Source organism: Tamandua tetradactyla, chromosome 10 (genome assembly GCF_023851605.1).
Source record: "Tamandua tetradactyla isolate mTamTet1 chromosome 10, mTamTet1.pri, whole genome shotgun sequence".
NCBI classification, from domain to species: domain Eukaryota; kingdom Metazoa; phylum Chordata; class Mammalia; order Pilosa; family Myrmecophagidae; genus Tamandua; species Tamandua tetradactyla.
The window spans coordinates 91,923,073-91,943,988 of record NC_135336.1 but is presented as its reverse complement, the minus strand read 5'-3'; the positions used below and the strand labels follow the sequence as shown (position 1 = coordinate 91,943,988).

The window sequence follows — 20,916 nt, the reverse complement described above, 5'->3', positions numbered from 1 at the left end:
GATGTTGTGATGGAATGAATGAATTTTATATATGGAAAGAATATCTTTCTCTGGGGTCCAGCAGGTGGAGTATGATGATATGGAACTGTAAGTACCCCAGAAATTCATGTTCTTAAATTGAATACATTCCTGTGGGTGTGAATCCATTAGAATCAGGAACTTTTGATGAGGTTACTTCAGTTAAGATGTAGCTCACCTCAGTCAAGATGTGTCTTAATCCTATTACTAGAGTCCTTTATAAGAGAATGAATTCAGACCAAGAGAGAGAAAGCCACAAACTGAACCGACAGAAGCTGAACATCAGCAGAACCCAGAAGAGAAGGGAGAGTCTAGGAGACACTGTCATGTGCCTTGACATCTGACAAAACAAAGGACCAAGGGTCACCAGCAGCCGGCCCTGGAATGTCACTGTCTTTGGGGAAAAAAAGCATCACCTTGATTATGCCTTGATTTGAACATTCCTTTAGCCTCAAAACCATGAACAAATAAATTCCCATTGTTTAAACCAACCCATTTCATGGTATTTGCTTGAGCAGCCTAGGATACTAAAACCGAAGGTCAGAGAGGAAATTGACTCTGGGGTACCCCTCCACTTTGTCAATGCAGGTAAGAATGCCAGCAAGTCAGTTCCCACTGGCTCAGGGTGGTCACAAGCATCTAATGAGAAAATGCACGGTAAAGCCCTGAATAATCTATAAATATAAATAATCTACAAAATTCTACATGACTGAGCTGTTATTTACGATAAAAGAGGAAAAATCACTCTCTCAATTGTGCAGACGTACTATTCAGGCCCCTGTTTTACCTCTTTCCAGCTGGTCATTTTACCAGCCAGCAGCATCCTATCAGAGTGCATGAAGTTCACTTCCAACAACTTGAAATGGCATGAGCCCAGGAGGAGTAGAGAAAGAGGTTTCAACAGTAAACTGAAATAAGGCCAGGAATTATCTACGGGTTTCAATTAGCCAAGAGAGTAGGTCTCTCAGTTACCATGAATAATCGAAAGTGGGCTGCACATGCCAAGAGAAATACCTCTTGCCCAAACCACCTCCACACAGAAAGCACCCCAGCCTGCCCATTTCTTTGGGTAAACTAAGCTGCTTCTTGCTACACTTTCTGGGATGGATTTGGCCTAGCTTTCCTGGGAGAGGGGCAGCAAGCAGGAAGTCTGTGATCCCACAGGCAGGAATCAGAGTTGGTATGCAAGGAACCAAGCCAGTGCCTGTGATTCAACACCTGCAGAGAAAATTTAGGGTTGTGCACCTCTTCCTGGGCACGATTCTGAACTGTTGGTTTGACTCAAAGCCCCGCTTTGAAGTCCACGGGACCTGAGTATCAATGAACCTAAAGCTTGAGCCCTATGTACCAATTTCCATCATTCACAAATACTTCAAAAAAGATGAGGCAGGGCAGGAAGTTCAAAAAGAACGCGCCCGCACCCGCGGTGTGTAATCTTCGAAATTACAGGCAATGCCTTGTCATACGCAACACACAGAGCAGGTGCTTTTGCCAAACGCCTCCTTCTTGCCAAGAAGTCCCTGCTGAGGGTTAATAGGAATTCCCCGTTCTCTAAGCATTTCTTGTTCCTCGGCGCTATTACCCCTATATTTCCAGCACTTAAAAATGCAGGATTTAGCACCTGTTTCAGAAAGACTTGCTAAAAACAGATCTGCCCAAAGGCCACTTCTACAATTAGTCATATTTCCTGCACTGCAAAACATAGTAAATTGTATTTTTAGTAACTGCTTTACTCCAGGTATCTGGCACTGTCATATTCCAAGCGTGATTACTGACAACTTACTAAGCAGGCGACCCTTATTTTTAGCCCCAAAATAGCTCCAAGGAAAGTGATAAATAGGTTTATTTTTTAACTAAGGGTTAGAACAAGTTATTTAAACATCCTAACCAATCATTTTATGTACCCAACTCTGTGTCCTAGAGAGACTTACTCACAAAAGATAATTGTGGCATCAGCTGTTTTCCCTATTTGCAGCTTTGCCTGTCACACATTCTTCTCACCAAACTAGGCCTATGCCTGAGCTATCCCTAAGCTTTTCTCTAGCAACATTTCTTCAATTATATTTCATCAATTTTTTTTAAGTGTAATAACCTAGTATGTGGCAGATACTGTGCATGTCATACCAGGGACCCATATCAGACCCAACAGGCTCAACTTCTCTTTGGACTCTGCTCTTTGTTTCAAAGCCATTGAGAATGACACTTTTCAAACTCTGATTTTGTGATCATTTTTTCCTGGTCCCATCATCAACTTCTGTTTAGGCAAAGACAGAAAACTCCAAACTGGAGTTTCACATGATCGCGTGAATTATTTATATTAAAGCCAAATGAACAATGATTTCATCAATTCAAAGCTAAAGAAGGATGACATTAGGTCTTCCCCAAAGCTATCCTTTCTTTCCAGGCAATAAAGGGCCATCTAGATTCAAATGACTTTCAGACAAACGACTTCAGAGGAAAAAGGAGGTAAAATACTGTCCTGTAGGCAGTGGTGGGAAAATGAGCTTCTTGATAAGATAGGATTGAAGTTGCAATGAGAGTCAGGAAAAAAGGGGCTCCTTTTGTTATCCCCAATCAGGCAGTAATTCCCACCAAGCCAGGGAGGATTTCATTCCAAGCCTAGAGAAATATGCACCAAGTCACAATTCAACACACACCCCAAATGCCTTAAATTGGCAACAGTCTGGATTTGGGCATAAATCAACCAAAACAAAGTGCATAGTTTGCAACTGAAACTGTAAAACAGGTTAAACTTTGGCGCCCCTCACCATTCCTTTCTCCATCTTCCCCACCCCGACTTTTACTTTTTATGAACTGATTTCCCCCAAAATAAGCTGCCCTGGAGCTTCTACAGGGGCAGGAGGAGGAGGGGGACACCTATTTCTCACTATAGTGTTCATGACTCTCTCCCTGTAGTATGGCTCTTTAAAAAAAGAAAGGAGAAAAGTGAAGTGTTTTATCCAGAAAGTATGCACTCCAAGAAAGGGGGACAGACTGGCGGACAACAGTCTTCCTGGGCCATTTGTATCCTACTGTGGGTCACACTGGAGGTTTGAAGACTCCCTCCTAGTATTTTCAGCCTCCCCTTGCTCTGCCTTATCCACTGTTCCCAATGCAAGCCCATGAGTAATTCTTCTCCAGACCCAAACCCTCTTAATAGCTTTTCATTTAAAGAAAACTAAAAGTGGCAATTAACTTGAAGTTGACTTCACCTTTGATTTAGCCTTGGTAAGGCAATACCCAAAATAAGAGTGGATATGGGGACTCATCAACTCAGAGATACTTCCCAGGCAGTCAGGCACACACACACACACTCTACAACCTGCTAAAACCCGAATCTGTTAATTAAGCATTAAAGGAGTTGAAAGATAAGGGCTCTGAACAACACCCATTATTCCTTTAATGCCAGCAATTGAGTGAATCAAAATCCAGGTTTCTCAGGATATTGCAAGCCCCTGGAGTGCTGGCTCCAGATCAGAAAAACCAAGGCACTGTTTCAACATAAACATTCCTCTCCCATCCTCTCCTCTACCTTGGGAACCAACACCCCTAAACGAGGGTGGTTAACTCAAGTCTACTGGCCCCGTGAAATAATGTTATATCCTATTAAGACCTCCTCCTGTTGCTAAGTGAGTTGCATCATTTAATAAAGATAAATTTATTTTTATTTATAAAATAAATGGGGTGAGCACACGAGGGTGCAGCGGGGTACCTTCTTTAGACCCCACCAGGACAGGATTTCTTTGCATTCCAGCATGCCCAGAATGTTCACCATAGAGCTCCAGAACCCAAGCACTCGACTGAAGGAACAGAGCTCTGGACACATCACTAGGCAGTTCAGCCAAGGCCAACAGCATTATGCTATGGAACAAAAATGTACTGGTGAGAAGCCGGAGGCACAACACAACACAGGAAAATAGAGAAGCCAGAGGAAGTTTTGCAGCGAGACAGTCAAGAAGAATGTACTACTTGTAATGCTTGCCATTATGCTGTCAGCCTAAACTTCGCCTGCTCTTGCTGAGTTTAGGGAGGAAATATACACTACCAGACCGAATCCTAGACATTTCAAATGAAAATAAACTTCTACCACCCTTGCCAACAGGAATTTACATGGGACGCAAAAAGTGAGTGCACCCTAATTAGCCAACTGTGATTTCCAAGCATCTGCACAGTCTGAACCAACTTGCAGTGTTAAATCAGAAAGCCCGGGATGAAACAAGTAAAGTGGGGTTTGCTCCCTTTGGACTAGAGTGAGGCTTGGAGATTTCTTTGAACAATTGTTCAGTTCAGGTTAGTTCATGGAAATTCAGGCAAGAAGTACTTTTTAGACTATTGACACTTAAACCTGCTTACCCAAGACAGGTACCCCACCTGGAGCTGCTGCAGGACTAGGGAACGATTACAAGGGTAATCAAATGCAAGGGCTCCAAGACAATGTAGGAAAATGGAGAGGAAAGTAAAATAGGGTGAACTTGGGGACAGGTGGGCAGTGGTAACTTGGCCCTGCAATCAGAGAGCCCATACATTTCCAGGAACTACCAAGTTAGGGAGCCACAGAGGATTCCGAAGGCAGAGGGCAGAAGAGATTGCCTGCCAGCCATTTGCTCAGTTAGGAAGCTTGAGCTCCACTGATCCTCCTGTGCTCCTGATGCCTCCCTGGACAATAGGCCACCAAAAGGGGCTACTCCCCAGCCAGTGCTGAGCAACCTCCCACCCACACATGGCCTGAGGAAGCACTGAGTCTGAGAGGACCACCAGCTTGGAGCTGCCCCAGCCTGGAGTAGCTCCAAGCCAGAGGCAGCCTCATAGCCTGTGGCAACAGGAGGTGATTCAGCACCCAGGGCACTCAACCTCAAAAGGAAAAGATCACATCTTGGGCTTCTTCTCACAGATCTAAGTTACCCCTTAGATCTCCCTGCCTGCCTGGCAAGGGTTCACAGCCATCTGACTTCTAACAAGGCTGGGGAGGGTGCCCACCCAGTTTTCCTTTTGCTTTCTCCCTTCTCCTAGAAAGATAAGTCATCTCCCAACTTCTGAAATACGGGGGTATCCCCGTATCTGGCAGTTCGATACCTGCCAGAAACCACAGCTCCCACCCCTAGGCTGGAGGAAATTGGAGGGGTTGGGGAGATGGAGGAGTGGGGAAAGAGGTGGAAGGGGAGGTACGGAGGGAGGGAGGTGGGAGTGGTTGGGAGAATGGAGGGAGAAATAGGATGCAAGGGTGCGAAGACTAGGGATGGGGGGAGGGCATGTGAAAACATGCACACCAAGTTTCCCAGCTGCAAACCAGAGAAGTGCTGGGCTTCCCCAGCCGATGTGTGGATGGGAATATTCCTGGGGTCCCAGCCACCCAACCCATCTCCTCCCCAGAGCCCAGGAGGGAGAACATACTCTAAACTCTTCCCAGGGACTGGCCAATCGGCTCCCCTTGCCTCCCAATTTAACAGCCCAAGCCCTCCAACTTTCATTTCTGCCTCTGCACTCATCTACGGCCCCTACCGGCCAGGAGAGCAGCGCCCCTAACCCCGGTGCTGTTGTCCGCCAGGCGGCGCCCTCCGAGGAGCAAAAAGGCTGCGGGGCAGCTTGGCGGGTCAATCAGACGCCCCCTCCAACCCTCCGGAAACAAACCCCAGACTGCCCATCGGGACAGGCTGAGTGCGCAGCTTGAGCGCGCGTTCGGCTAGACCCCTTTTTTAACCCGCGAGGAAAGCGAAAAGGAGGAGGAGGAGATGTCGGGCTTGGCCCGGGGCTACGCGGCCGGACTCCCCGCACAGTGTTCCCGGCAGGGTTCCCCGGGCTCCCTCCCGCCCGGGCACGGCTCACCTTCTCTCCGGTAAGCACGTGCAGCCCCTCGCGCACCTTGGCGAAGGAGCCCTCGCCCAGCTTCCTGCTGCCGATGAGGTAGTTGCCCACGCGCTTGTGGTGCTGGAAGTCGCGGAGCCGTTCGCGGGGCACGCCGCTCACCCAAGCCGGCAGGAAACTTCCCTCGCAGGCCGCCGCCGGCCTCGCCGCGTCCTCGGCGCCGCCGCCGCCCCCCGGCGCCGCCGGCTCGCCCAGGAGCCCGTCCCCCGCCGCCGCCGGCATCGCGCTCGCCCGCCGCCCGAGCCGTTCCTGCTCGGCTCCGGCGCTTGCAGTTCCTTCTCCGGCCGCCTTCCCCGGCTCCTCCGGCTCCTCCTGCCGCCACCGCCGCCGCCGCCGCCGCCCTGGGCTCGGCCCCGCCCGGGCCGCCGCGCTCACGCCCCCCGCGCCGCCGAGCGCCCGGCACAGACAATAGCGGCCGGGCGGCGGGGATACCGGGGCCCACAGCCCGAGAACTTCTAAGTCAGGGGGAGGCTGTACCCCTTTCAGGACCCCAAGACCTCGCCCAGGGTCCCCGTCCAGGCGGGGTGATGACAGTCACCCGCTCGGGTGCGCTGGGGAGCTGCCCCGGCCGCAGAGGGACGGCGGGGTGGGGGGCGCGGTCGGTGTCTGGGTCCCCGAGCCCCGACGCCTCCTCAAGCCTCCGCCCTCGGCGCCGCCGTCTGGCCCGCACCGGCTCGGGTCCGGCTTGCCCGCCGGCTCCTAACTGCCCGCGGGGTGGCCGCTCCCGCCCCTGAAAAGCGCGCGGCGGGCTGCAGGCGCCCTCTGGAAGGCAGCAGAAGAAAGCCCCATTCAGTTTGAATTTGCCGAAATTTAATCCGGTCGCGCGGGCGGCGGGAACAGATGCGAGATCCACTCCGCCGCCTGTGCACTTTCAAATGCCTCCTGGCCCCTCCTTCCCCGCGCGCCCCAGCCAAACTCGCCCCTCGCTGCGAAGGGGCAGGGCCCGGGGAGCCGAGGCGCGGAGTGGGCGGGGGATCACCTGAGCGCCAGACAGGGGGGCACCCCGCGCGGCCTCGGATCCGGGTCTTGGGCTTTCTGGACCTTCCGGCGGTGAAATCCCCCTTGCCAGCCGCACCCACCCGGGAGAGGAAGGAGTCGGTCCCCACCCCCGTAGCCTGTGAACTGGGTGCCCAGGGCCTGGCACACCGTGGGACCGTCTGGGTCCTCGATGGATGGATGGATAGATGGATGGGTGGAAGGAAGGACGGGAGCGCACGCAGACCGGATCGCTCTGCTGGAGGAGGAGCAACCGAGACCGTAAGAGTAGCTGCAGCGACCGAGGAACCCGGGCGTCCGCTGCCCCTTCGTGTACGTTTACACCTTCTCCGGATTCCATTCAAATGATACGGGTGGTGGCAGAATGAACCGGATCAGCGCTCGCTTCTCCTGGATGCTTTTGTTCCGGGAGTGCTGTCCCTGGGCTCATCCCCCACAAACAATCGCTGCTCGCTCACGACTCCCAGTCTCTCCAGGATCCCCAGCGTTTCCTCAGTACTGGATATGAGGAATTTTGTGAGGGAAAAGCTGGAGGGGGTTGGGGGTGACAGGGATGCGTTAAAAAAAGTGCTACCTGTTGAGCTGCCAGATTGGGGGCGGCAGCGTTGAATGCTAAGTTAACCCTTGATTATCCAGCCTCCGAGTTAAAAGGAAGGACTCCCTTCTAAGCGAGTTGCTTTCATTGTTTACCTCTCGGTAAGCAGGTAGGGCTCCGACCCGAGGCTTTGAAATGGGGACGAAGGGGAAGCAGCCACAGCTGTCATTAATCCACGGTCAGGGTCGGGGGGGGGGAGGGGAGGTTCTCCCAAGAGTGACCCAGAGAAACACCTAATTTAAATAGGTCTGATTTTAAACATGTTACTCTACAATCAACTACCTACGTGTTAGAAATCAGCCGCCTTGTTATTATGTCTCTGAGCATGCCAGGGTGTTTTTTTTTTTTTAATTGATCTCATTATTCCCACTTACCAATATTAAAGATAAATGCCAAAAAAAATTTTCTAACTGTTCTTAAGGGACGTCTTTGCCCCACCCCACCCCCACCATTTCTTCCATCCAATGCCTGCAATATCTTAACTCCATAATCAAATTTTAAGGGGACAATAAGGTGGGGAGAGACCAACCCGGTGCCAGCACACAGGGTAAATGTTCAAAAAACGACCAATGAATGAAGAATCTGGAGCTTATTCGGGAGCCAAAACCATTATGATTTTTCTTTCAGAAGAGATTTTGGAGTTTTCCCTATAACAGAGTTTGATTATTTTTAAATGATAGGATATCAGTTCTATATGAAATTTTAGAGAATCCCTTTATTACAGTGTAGGACAAATTTCAGAGGCTGTTCATCAAAATACCTTTCTGACCTTAAAAAAGCTTCAGGCACACAAACGGTGGAAGACATTTACAATGAAATAGAGATTTTCTTTTCCTTTAATTATCCTCTCAGGGGTGGAGGTCAGAAAAAGGGTGAAGAAGAGAGAAAATCCAGGCCCATTAAATCTTTTTCAAGCCTGCTGCCTGGGTTTGATTCAAATTCACTGCTAATTCCATCAGCTGGGATGGAGCCAAAGAGAAGTCCAAATCCCAGGCTTTCTTGTACTTGTACTGTTGTTTGAACTACAGAGCCTCGTACCCTGAAATGGCCTTGTTTAATAAGAAATAACCCCCAAAATTCCTTTTTGTGAGACAAATTAGTAATCAAAACAAAGGATTAACCTCATATTAGATATGCAGAAAACATCTGGTTGAATGGTAGTCGTCCAGCATTCTCTACTAATTAACCCAAAGGAAATATTTAGCTTTATCCTCCAGCTGTGAGGTCTAGCTGGGCACTGCACTTTCTTGTTCTTCACCCCGGATTGAGCTGCTCCACCTCTGTCCTTTTGCCTATGCCATACTCCACCCCTATGCATGTGCTTCTCCACCTGACACAGATATTCCCTTTCCCACAAAGCCCTGCCCAATCAATGAGCTGCAAGAGGGGCTTGGTTCTCCCCTCCATATCTCCTTTACATGTCACTCATCTCACATATTTCCTGTATCCTGTGTTATTTATTATGGATATCCTTCTCTTTTAGACTCACTGAGGGCAAGGGCTGTGGCCAATTTATTTATTTATTTATTTATTGCCCTACAGCATCTACCGGAACACTGGGGGAAGAAATTCCTAAACTTCACCAGCAACTCCCAAAGCTGAAATTCTTAGAGTGCCTGAAACGTGATAATTGGTCAATAAATATTTATTGAATGAAATGAATGAAAGTCATCATTTACTGCTACTCTAGTGGAATTTTATTGGGCCTGACAGCAAGACCCCATCCATCTTGGGGGAGGACATTTCTAATAGCTTTTTAACAGTGTATTCCTTCCATTGTTGGCTACCTTTAGGGTCAACAAATATAATCATTTGTCTTGTCAAAAGATGGGCCATTCTCTAACGTGGATGAGTTAACCCTTTAAAAACATTATCAATTTATTTATTTATTTATTTATTTATTGTTAAATGAAAACATTATGAAAAGCCTTCTCAGTTGACTTGTACCAGCTGCTTCCTTCCTTCTCTTCTCTCCCCATGTCCTGCTTCCATAAGGCTGGAAGACTGTCAGTGAATATGCTCTTGCAGAACATCTCCAGCCAGTAAGAAGGCCCAGCTGGAAGCAGATGAAGACAATTATTGCAATCAGGCTGGCAAAGCCAGGAAATGAGAACTGCCTAGAAGAGGTTAGGCTGGCAGAATCTAGCTGGTAATTGGAGAAGGAGCAGAAAGCAAAGCCACAATCAGAAGGCATTAACAAACTTTGCCTTCTTAGAAGATGTTCTGGGAACACTACATTAATTCTCCCCCAAACTAAGAATCCATTAAATAATAGAGGCAGGACCTGAACCCATGTCACTAGAGTTCATATCTGCCATTATTCCTTTCCAAACACCCAGCTGCTGAGCAGGCACAAGGTAGAGGCTGAACAAGGTATGAGGACTAGGGTGCAACTGGTGTGGTATTGATGGAAAACAGGCTGTTTGGCAGCACTGGGTAAGGTCATGACCTGTCATCTGTCCATACCTCAGTTTCCTTAATCTGTAAAATCTGTATATTAAGGAATAGGGAGTATTAATCACATTAAGTACGTAAAGCACTTAGCCTAGTCCCTATCACATCATAAGCACAGGGTAAATGTTAGCTCTCACTATTTGTATCAACATCACAAAGCTGAGAGATGTCACTCAAGAATGCCCCAGGATTCAACAAACACAATTGTCCATGTTACTGGTGAATCCCAGTTTGGACCTCTTCCCTGAAGCTCCTAAGGTGAGCTTTCTACTCGTCATCTCTTCCAGGCTGCCTGATAGCATCTCAGACTTTACCCAGGTTCATTGCACACACACTCGTATATATTCCCCTGTACCTTTCCTAGGACTTCTCATCTCAGTCAATGGCACCAGAATTCACCCCCAAATCTAGGCGTTATCCTTTGCTTTCTCTTATATTTGATCCTCAAGTCCAATCCATCAGCAAACCTTACAGGCTCTACCTTCAAACTACTTCCACATGCGACCATTTCTCCCCACCATCATCTCTACCACCCCAGCTCAACCCACCAACTTCTCTCACCTCCTAACTGATGTCCCTTGCTTCTATGCCAAAGCCAAAGCAACCTCTTAAAAAATGGGAATCAGATCACATCACTCCTGTGCTCCAACCTATTCAACAGACCCCCATCACACAAAAGTAACCCCAAGTGTCTTTTCCTGACCTGGCACCACCTCCCTCTTCAGCATCTCGCCTCATGAGTTCTAGACCTGTGAGCCTCTTGCTCTTCCCACAAGCTACGAAGTTCTCTCCCATTTTGGAGCCTTTGCCCTGTTTCCTCCGCCAGAAATACACTCCTTCTAGCTCTTCATGTGGTCTGTCTCTCACTTCATCCAAGACTCTTCTCACTCCATCAAAAATCAAGTCGAGCTTCCCAGGTTCCCTCCATCAACAACCTCTATCCCACACCTACTCAGTTTTTTCCCTGCCATTCATCATTATCTGACAGGAGAGTGCACATTAATTTGTTCATGTGGTGATTGTCTCTCCTACAATTTAGGAACCAGGAACTCTGTTCCCCAACACCTGTGCACACACTCAGCAATGGCAAAATGGAGCTTCATCTCAACTCTTGATCTGCCTACACAGGAAAAGAGGGAGTCTCTAGGCTCTATGTGGTTGTCAAGGATAGTGGAGTGTAGATAGTGATACCAGGCCTGCCCTTCTGTGATTGCCTCCCAGCAGCACCGAGCTGATATTCAGGAAGAAAAAGGTGCATTCTTCGAACAAGATGCTGATGGCTGCAGCAGAAGAGCTGGACTTTTATTATGGTTGTACTCCATCAATCCCCAAGGGCCAAATGGGCTATTTCAGTTAAAAAAAAAAAAAAAAAGTATCCCCACCTCCCAGCCACAGGGAAACACAGAGCTTTTGGACTCCACACCTTGACATTTGGCCCCTTGCTCAAAATCCCAACTACAGGCCATTGAGAAAGAATGAAATTTAAAATATCCTATATAACATCATCGCACATACTCCTTTTGAACCCTGCCTCCTTGCATGCATTTCTCATTTGGAAGTAATTTCCAATCTGACATTGTCAGCATCCTGTGGCCTCCAAGTCCATATGCGACCTGTCCTTTCCCTGTGCCAACACTTCTCTGACCTCACCTCCACACCAGCCACACCAACCTCCAAGATGCTCTTGTCACAGGGCCTTTGCATTTTCTATTCTCTAACATATCTTTCTCCCAAATATCTCCAGAGGTAGCTCCCTTACCATCTTCAGATCTCAATTAAAATGCAAAGCACCCCTAGATTACTCCTTCCCCTAACTCCGTATTCCCCGTCTATGCTTTCCTTTTCTTCATAAAACTTATTTCCACCTGAACAGTTATATATTTTACTTACTTTTTCACCTCTCGTCTGTCTCTTTCATTAGAATGGAGAGATTCTTATTTATCACTCTGTGCATGGCGCCTGGCACAGAGGAAGCACTTAATACAAATTCATTGTGGTTGGATGAAACACCCGTTGCAGAGAGGGGGAGCCAGAATAAAGGAGAAAGCAGAAAAGAAAGACACGACAAAACTGCATCCTGCTGGAGAAAACACACATCATAAGGGCATATTCAGAAAAAAAAATCAATATTCATGTTACAAAGATGAACTTGCATGACAAGCTCCACATTTATCTTGTGGCATTAAGGGGAAGGTTATCATCAACCCTGAAGACTGAAATTTATGGATTCCAGCTGGCTGCTAATGCCAGTCCATTTCTTGTAGTGACAGGTCTGCACTGGGACCTAGAAAATGAACACACACAATGAGGCACTTCTAAAATGTAGCCAGTTGGATGGAGATGCAGTGAGAGGGAGGGCATTTTGTAACTGAGCCTCCTCAACAATCACAGGGCACGGCACTCAGATCAGCTGATTGAGGAAGTCTGCCCTGGACAGTAGAATGGATAGATGCAGACAAGAAGAGGAATCAGGCACCCCCTGCTGGTGGGCTGGACTCTGCTTACCATCCACAACATGGTTCAGTCCAATGAACTCCTAAACTGATGTGGGTAGTTAGGGCGCGCGTGTCTTACCAATGCTTCCAGTGCATTTACTGCTTCTTGCTCATCCAGTTTGATTGGCAGGAGAAAATCATAGAGTAGATCAGCGTGTTGTTCTGTAGCATGTCCCATGGTCCAGATCTCTTTAGACTATTTATGACAGAGGGCAGGGGAGTTAAAGGAACATTGACATGGCCCAAGAGAAGACTGGAAACTTGTATTATTATCTGTTCTAAATGAATGCAAACTGTTTCTTTTTCCCCTTCCTGATGGTGATGAAAGAGAACGCATTCCCCACATTAATGACCACATGGTAACGTTCTTCAGTCTGTGTTAATCTGTTCTAATAAAAATAACCATAACAGACACATCAGCTGCAATTGGGACTACTTCTCTTCTCCAGAATTCAGTGATTTTTGCAGGGACCAGGCTGGTGAATTAAATGGAGATATGTTGGAGACCATCACATCTGCATCCTTTAAGTTCGAAGGGTGGCTGATGTTAATCTCTAGCATTCTCCCTGGGATGTGAGATTGTCTTTGAGTTTCAGTGGCTTCTACTCTGCGTTCTCCACTACAATAGCTCTTATTTCACAGGTCAAAGAACTAATCCAGGTGTGTGACAGCTTCCAAGTATGCCTATTCCACTTGTACATTTGCAAACTGGGGATATAACTACCACATGAGTCCACGCACCCGTTGAGCTTATCCCTATATGCCCCCACTCTAACAGGGGCCCACAATGATGCCTTAGGACTGGATATCATTCAGACAAAGAGTTATTAAAGTTTGTGGTAGTCTCCCTATATTAGTTAGCTATTGCTGTGTAACAAATTACCCTAAAACTTAGTGACTAAAAACAATATTTTATTATTAATTAACAGAATTTCTGTGTGTCAGGAATTGGGTAGTAACTTAGCTGGGTAGCCTTGCCTTAGAATCTCAAACAAGGTCAAAATGTTGGTTGGAGCTGTAGTTAGCCAACTGAACACTTGATAGGAAGAGGCAATTCCAAAACACATGGCTTAGAAGTGCATGCTTGCTGTTGGCAGGAGGCCTTAGGGTGATTTGTTCCTCATGGCACGGTGATTGACTTCCCCCAAGGTTAGTGATATTTCAACAGGTCAAGGCAGAGATTATAACATCCTTATGGGGCCTATGTAACACACAGCTATGAATACCAGAAGGCAAGAACCATCAGGGCACATCTCGGTGGCTTTCTCTTGTGTATTGTTATTGAGTAAGTGGCCACAGGTCTCCTTGGGGAAGGATTGGCTGAATCACTGCCATTTACACTTGCCAGGATGTGGCAAGGTCCTTTCTCCTGAAGTACTGGACTTTCCTTCAATCAATGGGCTTCATGTTTGAAAACTGGCTCAGGTCTGGAAACTAAGCAAGGGTTCATGATTTATTTATTGGGGCAGCTGCCCTCTGTGCCTAATCATCCATCCTTGATGTCATCTGCTCATATAAATTAACTGATGTCCTTATTTCCTTCCCATATCTCTTGCCATACAGACATCACATGTCAAAATACCTCCTTGAGTGTAAACCCTCCCTGGCTGCCACTTCAATTTTGATGATCACTATGATAATTATACCCATCTCTCTTTTGATAATTACATACTGCCACCTGGCTTCTGTCACACCCATTAATATCAATAAGCCCAATTCTGCAACGCCCTCTCCCTCCATCAGCTGTGAGAGAGACACCACTGAGCTCTCAGTGGGTGCTGGTGTCCTTCTCACCAGCACACTCCTCATTGCTTATGAAACTGGAAGGTGTAATGGGCCTTCATGTGGGACACAGTCAGTTGGCATGGTCTCCAGCCATGTTTGGTCTGTACACTCTAGCTCTCCAGAGCTAGAGGTCTTCCATTGCCCACCATGGCAGTTCTGGCATTTCTTTTTCATTTAGCATGCCCATCACCTTTTCCAAGCTCTAAAAGCCACCTAAGAAGTATGTTAGTACTGTCTTTGCCAGTGTATTAGAGCCCATATCCTAGGAAAGTGTTCCCAAATTGACAAGCTCTCCCTTCTCCAGCCACTGGGAATACAGTTCCATATGATCTCTCCCAGTACACATGTGCTAGACCCTGCAGTTCTTCCACCATACAGTCCCATTCCTCCCTTGGCCAGTCCAGAATGTCACCTGCTGTGTTACATTGTGGCTAAACCCTAGTTATTGGTCTGGCAGCCAGGAGAAGGGAGTGTCTGTAGATTCAGAGGGGAGCACTTATCGTCTTGTGGGACCAAGGTCTTTGCATCATCTCCAACTAAGAAGGAGATGCTAGTTCTTAATAGGGAAATGAGGCTATTCCCTAGCCTCTAGCAAAGATAAGTGAGCCCTCCAGTTTCAGGCTGACATGAGAAGTAAAATAATTACTGAAACCAAATTCTCCTTTTAGACCTTTTAAAAAGCATAATATTCACAACACACACCCATCAAAAGAAAATCAATAAGCACATATACATTTAAGCCTATACAAACTGAAATCTCAATGCACAATAATAAATTCTGAGTCCCCATTCATACCAAAATGTAATAAAAGATTTCAATGAGGTCTACCTTAATTAAAGTCAAAATCATAGATTTTTGGTGATACATGGTACCAAAGAAAGTGACATAATATAAAGTTTTGGCGACTGAGCATTTACCTCCATGAAAATGGTGAAGAATGCCGAAGAAAGAAAGTCCAAGATAGAAACAACAGCTCCATGTAAGTATTCTAAAAGGAATCACCAGACATTTTTGTCATTTAATCTCCAGGAAAACAGAAATATGGAAAGGAGATGCCATTCATGTATTCAGATGGCAGAGTAGTTATTTCTATTTTAACTTATTTATGCTACCCATGAGCCTCTGGGAATCCTGGAACTCTAATGAAGCATTCAGATATTGTAGAAATATTTGTCACAATTTCTGCAAACTCCTCCCAGGATCAGACAGCTCTGATGTGGACCTGGTTCTTTATGTGGGGACTTCGGAAACAGCTGTAATTGTTCACAGGTGGCGAGAGAGCTGTGTTAAGACTGAGACCTCTGACACTGAGATGCAAGTGTCTCATAGCATCGTGAGTTGTGAATAAAACCCATCATGAACAGCGGTCAAAGTTCTTTCCCAAGGGACATCTGGGCCCCATTAAAACTGGAAATAAAACACACTTCTAAGGTCCACTGGCGTGCTTCAGAGCTTGCAGGCACCCTGCTGACCTCAACCGGCTTGCACACCTCGTTACAGCTGCATAATCCTTGAAATATTCAACCCCAAAGCCCTAGCTGACATAAAGTACCAATATCCTGATATAACAGGAATTTGCTCAGCCTAGAGAAAAAAAATATATTGCCTGAAAACCGCTGAATGAATTTACATAAACTAGTTCCACATTTGAAAATTTTTGTTTTTTTTTTAAAAAAGGACCTCAAATCATTAGTTATTTCATTTTTCTTATTCATCGAACAGCTCTTTATGTGCAGATATTTGGTTTTCCCCAGAGCCCAGAGCAGCAGCTAGCAGAAAGCACCAATATCCCTAAAGCATTGGAAGAAATGAGCAAGCACCATTTGAGTTCACAGTCATATATTCTCAGGCATATTCTAAAGCTGTGGCTAGTATAGGGTTCAAACTATTTAGAAGAATTCTTCATGATTCTAGAGCTCACTTAACCGACGCAGAAGAGGATACATTAAAAGGGCAAGAATTTGAAAAGACATGGAAGGAAACCCCTACTGAACAAAGATCTCAGAACTGTCCATTAGAGCTTCTGCTACAGAATAGTGATCTTCTGCTGTTGCAATTCTGTCAAAGAAGATTACTATAAATCCTTTTATTTTGAATCCAAAAACATGGAGACCTTAGAACTTTATTCCACTGACATTATTTGCTTTAGATATAGGTAGATGGTAGGTAGGTAGGTAGGTATGTAGGTAGGTATGTAGATAAATAAATAATATAATAATAGATAGTTAAGAGAGATGATGGATGGGTAGCTGTAGGTACGTATGCACAAATGATTACAATGATGGAAAGATGGAAAGGTAGACGGATTGATAAAAGGAAGGAAGATAGTGAGGTGGATGGATGGATGGATGGATGGATGGATAAACACAGAGATAGATAGGTAGATACATAGATAGATGATAGATAGATAGATAGATAATGTTTTTCAGTCATATTCTTGATAATGTTGAGATAGTTAGACATCACACTGGCCAGACTAAATATTAGAAACCATGAAACCAAATGATTCCTAAAATGTGCAATTTTTAAGCTTGTAGATCTTAGAATACAGATTTAGGAAGAGCTTGATTATACAAAGATCATATGTTGAAAATGGAGCTATAGTTATATATTAGCATGTTTCTTTACACTGCAGCTTGAGTGAGAAGGTAAAAATTAGACAATGCATCAGTACGACACTCTTAAACTAAAGCCAGGCAAAAAATGAAAGAGACAGGATGGTATCTAACAGGAAGAAAATTCACAGATTACTACCAGGTCCTAAGAAATGAAGCCTCACCACCTTGAAACTGAAAACCTGAATTTTCTGTGTACAAATGGGCTCCAGATTTTTGTTAAAGCAAGTTTGCAAGTCACGGGTAACACGCTACAGTAATGCCTCTCACTGTGCAATTTTCTTTGCTCCTTAGAACTGAGATGAATTGGTTTGCAGTGGGATTCAGTTACTAGGGACATTTCATTTTCAAATCGGAGCATTTTTACAAAGAGGTGATATTTTTAGAAAGTTCCCTGATATTTCTTTTTGGAAACACTACTGATTTTTACCAACTATAACAAAGCAAAGGCCATCAAGATAAACACTGAAAACAATGAAGCATTTTATTGTTTTAAAGAAAATAAATCTAATTTAAAACTTGTTAGAAGGATTTTGTTGATTATTCAGTTTTGGTACCTGAGAAATGAGAAGATGATATTGTATAAATATATATCAAAAACTTGTATATATACATGTCTTTTGACCCAGTAATTTTATTTCTATGAATTTATCCTCAAAATAATTTCTAGATATGTGTGCAAAGACATGCACACAAATATGTTCACTGTAGTATACTGATAATGGCAAAGTTATAATGCTAAGTGAAAATATGACAATGCTAATGGTACTTTTAGAAGTATATCACTGAGTAAAAAGGCACATACACAAATAGCCCATACAATGAAAAAAATAAGTGAAGTCTGTTTTAATAAGAATTAACTCTAGGTGGTTGGATAAGTGTCATATTGACTTTGTTTCACTTATGCTTTTCTGTTTATGCAATGTACAAATATTGTTGAGTTCTTTCTATGCTAGTAACTGTGTTAACAGCTGAGCATTTGTGGCGGTTTTAAAACATGGCCAGGAAATTTTAGACACTCCTCCAATTGAGAGATAGATGAGTCCCCTCTTCTTAAATCTGGGTGGGTTAGGGGGAAGGTTTATACAGAATATGGCAGAAGTGATGCTTATCGAACTTTTGAAACTAGGCTATAAAAAGCCAACCCACTTTCACCTGGCTCTCTTGGAATGCTCTCTTGGAAGGAATCCCTAGAAAGCTTCCTCTGGAATCCAGCTTCCATTTTCTGAGATGCCCTAGTCACGTGGAAAGCCAGGCACAGGTGCTCAGTCAACCTTCTCAGTTATGCCTGGCCGTCGCCATCGCTTCCCAGGCGCCAGATGCCTTAATAAAGAGGCCATCTTAGAAGTATTTCCTCTAGCCCCAGCTCTTGCAGCCCTCAGTCTTGAGTCTTGCCAGCTGAAGGCAAGATATCAAAGAGTCAAGAATTCCCATCATGAGCTGGGACCCAGCATCAAGGGATTGAGAGAAAGGTTTCCTGACCAAAAGGGAAGAGAGAAATGAGCAAAAATAAAGTTTCAGTGGCTGAGAGATTTCAAACAGAGTCGAGAGGTTATCCCAGAGGTTATTCTTATGCATTATATAGATATCCCTTCTTAGTTAGTGGTGTATTGGAGTGGCTGGAGGGAAGTACCTGAAACTGTTGAGCTGTGTTCCAGTAGCCTTGATTTTTGAAGACGATTGTATAAATATATAATTTTTACAATGTGACTGTACAATTGTGAAAATCTTGTGTCTGATGCTCCTTTTATCCAAGGTATGGACAGATGAGTAGGATTTTAATCCTCATTTTAATGAGGATTAAAAATAAGTAAATAATAGGGGGGATAAGAATAAAATAAATTGGGTAGATGGAAATACTAGTGGTCAATGAGAGGGAGGGGTAAGGGGTATGATACTGTTCTAGTTTGCTAGCTGCCAGAATGCAATATACCAGTAACAGAATGGCTTTTAAAAGGGGGAATTTAATGAGTTGCTAGTTTACAGTTCTAAGGCCAAGAAAATGTCCCAATCAAAACAAGTCTATAGAAATGTCCAATTTAAGGTATCCGGGGAAAGATACCTTGGTTCAAGAAAGCCGATGAAGTTCAGGGTTTCTCTCTCATCTGGAAAGGCACATGGCGAACACAGTCACAGTTTCTCCCTCGGCTGAAAGGGCACGTGGCAAGCAAGGCATCATCTGCTACTTTCTCTCCTGGCTTCCTGTTTCATGAAGTTCCCTGGGAGGCATTTTCCTTCTTCATCTCCAAAGGTCGCTGGCTCGTGGACTCTCTGCTTAGTGGTGCTGCAGCATTCTCTGCTATCTCTGAATCTCCTATTCTCCAAAATGTTTCCTCACTTATACGACTCCAATAAACCAATCAAAACCCACCCAAATGGATGGAGACATGTCTTCCCCTAATCCAGTTTAACAACCATTCTTGACTAAATCACATCGTCCAGGGAGATGATCTGATTACAGTTTCAAACATACAGTATTGAATAGAGATTATTCTACCTTTACAAAATGATATTTTGATTAAAACATGGCTTTTCTAGGGGGCATACTTCCTTTCAAACCAGCACAGGTATGTAAGAATTTTTCCTTTTTTCTTTTTCTGGAATGATACAAATGTTCTAAAAAACAATCATGGTGAATACACAACTGTGTGATATCGTGAACTATTGATTGTACACCAGATATGGAACATATATGTGTGAAGATTTGTCAATAAAAATATTTTTTAAAAAAAAGTAAAATGTGAAGAAAAAAAAGAGAATTCCTCCCATTATCACAAAATCGTTTCCAAATCCCTCACCAATGGAAGCTATAAGCATAAAAAAAGATTGCTGTTTAGTACCTTCATTTGGGGCTGTTTGTTACACAGCAAAAATAATCAGAACAACAAGTCCCAATAAAGAAGAAAGATGAGGTAGACAGCAAAAAAGTAATCAAGCAAGACAGTTTCAGGTGAGCACTATGAAGGAAATAAAAAGGGTGAGGAGTTTTTCTCCACAACATTTATCACTATCTGCTATACTATGTAATGTCTCTTGCTTATTTATCTTGTTTGTTCTGTGACTCTTAGGTCTATTGTTTGACTTTCTAGGTTACCCTAGGAAGTATAACCTCCATGAGGGCAGGATTTCTTGTCTGTTTGACTCACTGTTCTAGCACATAGACCACTTGTTCTATTTATGGGCCATCTTTATTAGGGTGATCAGGGAAGGCCTCCCTGAGGAGGTGACATTTGAACTGAGACTCAAAGGCTGCAGTGAATAAGCCATATATAGAGCTAGGGAAAGAGCATTCAAGTCTGTGCTCACAGCTGCTGCAGCACAGAGATGGGGAATAAGTAAGTTTAGGGAAGGAAGGCTTCCCTGGCTGGAACACAGAATCAAGGGACAGAGCAATGGCAACTCATTAGTGCATCACCTTTAGGGCACCTTTGCACCAATCAGAGAAAGGCCCCAATAAAAAAAAATTAAGGTGAAATTCACATAACATAAAATTAACCACGTTGAAATGAACAATTCACTGGCATTTAGTACACTCATCATGTTGTGCAACCATCACCTCCACCTAGCTCCAAAATATTTTCATCACTCCAGAAGGAAACCCCATGCCCTAGAAACAGTTGCTCCCCTGGCAATGACCAATCTGCTCTCTGTCTCTACAGATTTACCTCTTCTGGATATTTCATATAAATGGAATCTTACAATATATGACCTTTTGGGTCTAGATTACTTCCCTTAGCATTATGTTCTTGAGGTTCATCCTCGTTACTGTACATCTTAGTATTTCATTCCTTTTTTATGGCTGAATAATATTCCATCATACGGTGATAGCACAACATGCTTATCAATTCATCTGTCAATGGCCATTTGGGCTGTTTCCAGCTTTTGGCTATTCTGAAAAATGCTGCCATGCACAGGCATGTGCATGTAGAAAGGCTACTGTTAAGGACTAGAGTTTTGGAGAGAAAGAAGCTTGGGGGTGGAGGGAGATGTAGAAGGAAATCAAGAGCTCAAGCAGACACCAGGTGCACATAGCAAATAGGCTCCTGAATGTATCAATCTGGAATTTAGAGGAGAAGACTGGCAGCTGATAATACA

General features: G+C 44.8%; 1 protein-coding gene and 1 long non-coding RNA gene across 4 annotated transcripts in view; both read right to left on the bottom strand.

The window, feature by feature from the left end:
* The window catches only part of HUNK (hormonally up-regulated Neu-associated kinase), a 109,841-nt gene extending 103,739 nt beyond the window's left edge, over positions 1-6,102 (bottom strand). Inside the window, exon 1 of the mRNA XM_077118829.1 lies at positions 5,842-6,102. Within this exon, the coding sequence (XP_076974944.1) occupies positions 5,842-6,102 (261 nt within the window). The remainder of the gene's footprint in view (positions 1-5,841) is intronic.
* A 3,189-nt stretch (positions 6,103-9,291) lies between these two features.
* The window catches only part of LOC143648596 (uncharacterized), a 46,201-nt gene continuing 34,576 nt past the window's right edge, over positions 9,292-20,916 (bottom strand). Inside the window, exons 3-6 of one of the 3 annotated variants that reach the window (XR_013158653.1) lie at positions 15,124-15,194; positions 12,500-12,616; positions 11,816-12,002; positions 9,292-9,527 (exon numbers count right to left, since the gene is read on the bottom strand). This is a non-coding gene — a long non-coding RNA (uncharacterized LOC143648596). Of the gene's footprint in view, positions 9,528-11,815; positions 12,617-15,123; positions 15,195-20,916 lie in introns of all 3 variants that reach the window. The other 2 variants (XR_013158651.1, XR_013158652.1) reach the window with 2 other exon arrangements.